This window comes from Hermetia illucens, chromosome 1 (genome assembly GCF_905115235.1).
Source record: "Hermetia illucens chromosome 1, iHerIll2.2.curated.20191125, whole genome shotgun sequence".
NCBI lineage: Eukaryota > Metazoa > Arthropoda > Insecta > Diptera > Stratiomyidae > Hermetia > Hermetia illucens.
Genome location: NC_051849.1, coordinates 101,066,993 through 101,070,845, shown reverse-complemented (window position 1 = coordinate 101,070,845; position 3,853 = coordinate 101,066,993). Strand labels below are relative to the sequence as shown.

Sequence of the window (3,853 nt, the reverse complement as noted above, 5' to 3'; positions counted from 1 at the left end):
GAACAGTTTATTATTTGTAATCATATTCAAATTCAAGCTTAAAACAATACAATAAATTCTAATACAATACAATCAAGTGTAATATAATTCAATCAAGTGTAATACAATGCAATAAAGTAAATAAGCATAGAAGAAAAGGTCCTGCTACTCAGAGAAGTTCTTAAAGAAGGTCGAAACATTGTTACCCATTAATTGCTTGGAATATATCTCACTAGCTGAGTGTCACGTGTAGTTTGAATCAGTGTGTTGTTGAGGTTCTGGTTGCTGAGTAATGGGTTGTTGGGAGTCGGCTTGTTCAGGACTGTATTGGTTTGTTAAGAGTTGTGAGAGTTGATGATTTGGAATTTGAGAAATGGAAGGTGGAGGGTGGGGTCGTTGAAGGTATGATGGAGGGTGGAATTGTACATAGTCATTTCCTAGTGAACGGTGTGGTTGACTATCCATTACTTTAAAATCTTTGGTGAGTGCTTCAAGCTCTCCCTCAAAAATCACATCGTTTATGAGTTTTCGTGCGAATACAGACTGGTTTCCTTTAAGGGAACGTAACTTATGCGCTATATACTTTCCGAAGGCTTCGAATTCATCATCAGGACGAAGAGCTTTTAACTGCTCTCCCGCGAGGTGTATCACTTCATCTGCTGGAGTCATGTTCTTTTTTCGTTTTGGCCGTGATAACATTGGTGAAGCTGCCACACTTGTTGATGCACTTGATCCATCATCCCCCGATGTCGGAGGAGCCGGTGTGTTTATCTCTCGTCGTTGAAAGTGGTCTTGGTCAGTAGGTTCTGAATCTTCCTGTTCAAAAAAACCACGTATTGTTAGTTATTAAGCCCACAAACACGGAAATATAACTATAACCTAACCTAACCTAACCCTACCTAACCTAACCTAACTTAATCTAGTATTAGATAAATAATTTGATAATAAAACTATTAAGTATAAAAAAAAGTCAAGCGACGACGGCTTTACGGTTTCTTACCAGGGCAGAGGCAAATCGTCAGACGCTGCCTCACCTCTGCCCTGGGAGCAGCGTGACCGTAGCGGCTCGCAGATGTTGAATGCTCCTTTATATAATTCGTAAAACATGACATGCCTACGAACTATATTTAGCGCAAATCCGCCTTGTTGACCAAAGCTGGCCAGGGCTGAAATATTCGTTTTGAGAATGAAGGGGGTCCTAAGTCCGCATCAACTTAATGCAGGACCGGACCAATTGAGGAGCAACTTACTCCTTCTTTTCTGGTCCACGGACCCCTCGCAGGGCTTGCACCCAAACTTTTTTAAAAAAAAGCCCTGGCCAGCTTTGGTCAACAAGGCGGATTTGCGCTCAATATAATTCGTAGGCATGTCGTGTTTTACGAATTATATAAAGGAGCATTCAACATCTGCGAGCCGCTACGGTCACGCTGCTCCCAGGGCAGAGGTGAGGCAGCGTCTGACGATTTGCCTCTGCCCTGGTAAGAAACCGTAAAGCCGTCGTCGCTTGACTTTTTTTTAAAAAAGTTTGGGTGCAAGCCCTGCGAGGGGTCCGTGGACCAGAAAAGAAGGAGTAAATTGGTCCGGTCCTGCATTAAGTTGATGCGGACTTAGGACCCCCTTCATTCTCAAAACGAATATTAAGTATAGTTTTTTGTTTCAGTTTCCTAAAACAGCAAGTGAGTGGTTAAAAATCGCTTCAGATTTTGATGAGAAGTGGCAATTTCCTCACTGTTTGGGGGCGATCGATGGAAAGCATGTCCGGATTGTGCAACCCAAGGATAGCGGTTCCTACTACTTCAATTACAAAAAGACACACAGTATAGTCTTGATGGCTATAGCAAACGCTCACTGTGAATTTATATATTGTGATGTAGGAACGAACGGTAGAATATCTGATGGAGGCGTCATAAACAACACTCTTTTCTATGAAAAACTTGTAAATAAGCAACTGAACATTCCTGAACCTGAACCAGTTACCTTCGATCTTGATCTGGAATATGTATTTGTGGGGGACGACGCCTTTGCATAGCGCCCTGATCTTATTAAGCCATACAGCCGGGATTCCCTTAACAACGAGAGAAAAATTTGCAACTATCGCATATCGAGGGCACGGCGAGTGGTTGAGAACAGTTTTGGAATTTTAGCTTCACGATTCCGCATTTTTCACACCGCAATAAACTTAGATGTGGAAACCATTGAATCAGTAGTTCTTGCGTGCTGTGCTTTGCACAACTTATTGCGAAAAAAATCAGCCACCTACACCCCTCCTGATAGTTTTGATCATGAAAATATTATCGATGGTACTATTCAACTAGGTGCAAGGGCTCATCCCGATTTGCTACACAACCTGCAACGTCGTTCAGGAGGTCAAGTTTTACAACACGCGAAAACTGTTCGAGAAAAGTTCTGTATGTATTTTAACGGTGAGGGGTCAGTTCCTTGGCAAGAAAAATTTGCACTTAACGCTTGAAATTAACAGTTCTAAAGTTAAAGCATACTATACAAACACTAGATTGAATAATTTGTTTTATTATTGTAACAATTCAACCAAATCATTACACTATTTATGCTATTAATAAATTGCATTTTTACTTACGTCTTGTTGTGTTACTGCATCCACATCACTCATTGTGTTTCTACTAGGTCTTGCAAAGTCCTGGTCGTTCAAGAAATGAAGAAGGTCGAAATATCACAAACTAGGTTTGTATATATCATCCGCACCAGCCCCAGATTTCTCCGAACTCTTAACTTTCGAAAGTTCTTTCTTGTAAACCGTACGCAACGCGTTAATTTTTTTTACGACAGTGTTCCTATCTGCCGACGGATCAAACTCCTTGAACTTTTTAACTAGCTCAATATAAGCTAAGTCTTTTTTGTTCCTGTCGGAGTATTCTTTGCTCTTAACGAGCCACAAACAGGTAAAACTTCTATAAAGTTCTATAAATTCAATTAAGAACTCACGAGGTGTTTGTTTACTTGCATTTTCTGCCATGATTACCTACAACACTCACGAAACAACCCTACAATACAAACACCTCAGCGCAAAAACAGAATGGACACTGAGTGAAATCGTAGCGATGAATTGGTGCAACTGGTTACACGTTCCAACATGTCGTTACGATTCCCAGAAATTGATGCCGGCCGGCATCAACCATCCACTCCAACTCCAATCCCAATAAATCGCTACAATCTCCCGTTTACACACAACGATAAATTGTAACAATCTGATCGTTACGATAAATTGCTACAACGTATCGTTGCGTGTAAAGCCCCCTTTACACTTGCTAGGAAATTTTACATTGAATAACCCGCTTGAGAAACAGGTAAAGCAAATGCACTTGGTATTGTTTGACCTCCAATACCGAAAGCTGCTTTTCCAGTTGGTTCCGCTGGTCCAGATTTAGTTAACGGGCCATAGCTTGAAACTCTTTCGTGGATAAAAATGAAGGTTGCTTAACAAACTCGATCACAGATTCATTTTGAATTCCCCGCGGATTACCTCCAGGAATTTTGTCCTCTTCACCATTTTCTGCAAGATTGAAGCGACAGAATCGGATAACTTTTGCTTTTCTGCGGCGACATACACTAGGCAGAAAAAGTGTGCGTACACTCAGTAGTATGATACTTTTCCTTAGTAAAACAAAAAAATGAAGCTAATTTTTGTGGCGAATTTATTATCCAAACATTACAAATAGTTCCGTAGTTTTAGTGTATTTAATTCACTAAGTTATAAGTCTTACAAAAACCAGGTTATAAAGCCAAAAATTAAAAGAATCGCAATAATTCAGTAGAAAAAGTCTGCGTACAGTAAACAAATATTGAAAAAAAATTATATTTGAGTAAATATGAAAAGCAAATCAGTAGCTTGTAGGAT

General features: G+C 40.1%; 1 protein-coding gene and 1 long non-coding RNA gene across 2 annotated transcripts; one reads left to right on the top strand and one right to left on the bottom strand.

The window, feature by feature from the left end:
- Positions 1-222: 222 nt before the first annotated feature.
- On the bottom strand, positions 223-3,057 carry LOC119656763. The gene is made up of 3 exons (XM_038063380.1): positions 2,677-3,057; positions 2,576-2,589; positions 223-795 (listed from the first exon to the last, which is right to left on the bottom strand). The coding sequence occupies exons 1-3, from the start codon at positions 2,969-2,971 to the stop codon at positions 223-225; spliced, it is 882 nt and encodes a 293-aa protein (XP_037919308.1). The 5' UTR covers positions 2,972-3,057.
- Positions 614-2,574, top strand: LOC119646961. Its single transcript, XR_005248789.1, has 2 exons — positions 614-774; positions 1,640-2,574. It is a non-coding gene; the product is annotated as an uncharacterized LOC119646961 (long non-coding RNA).
- Positions 3,058-3,853: the final 796 nt, after the last annotated feature.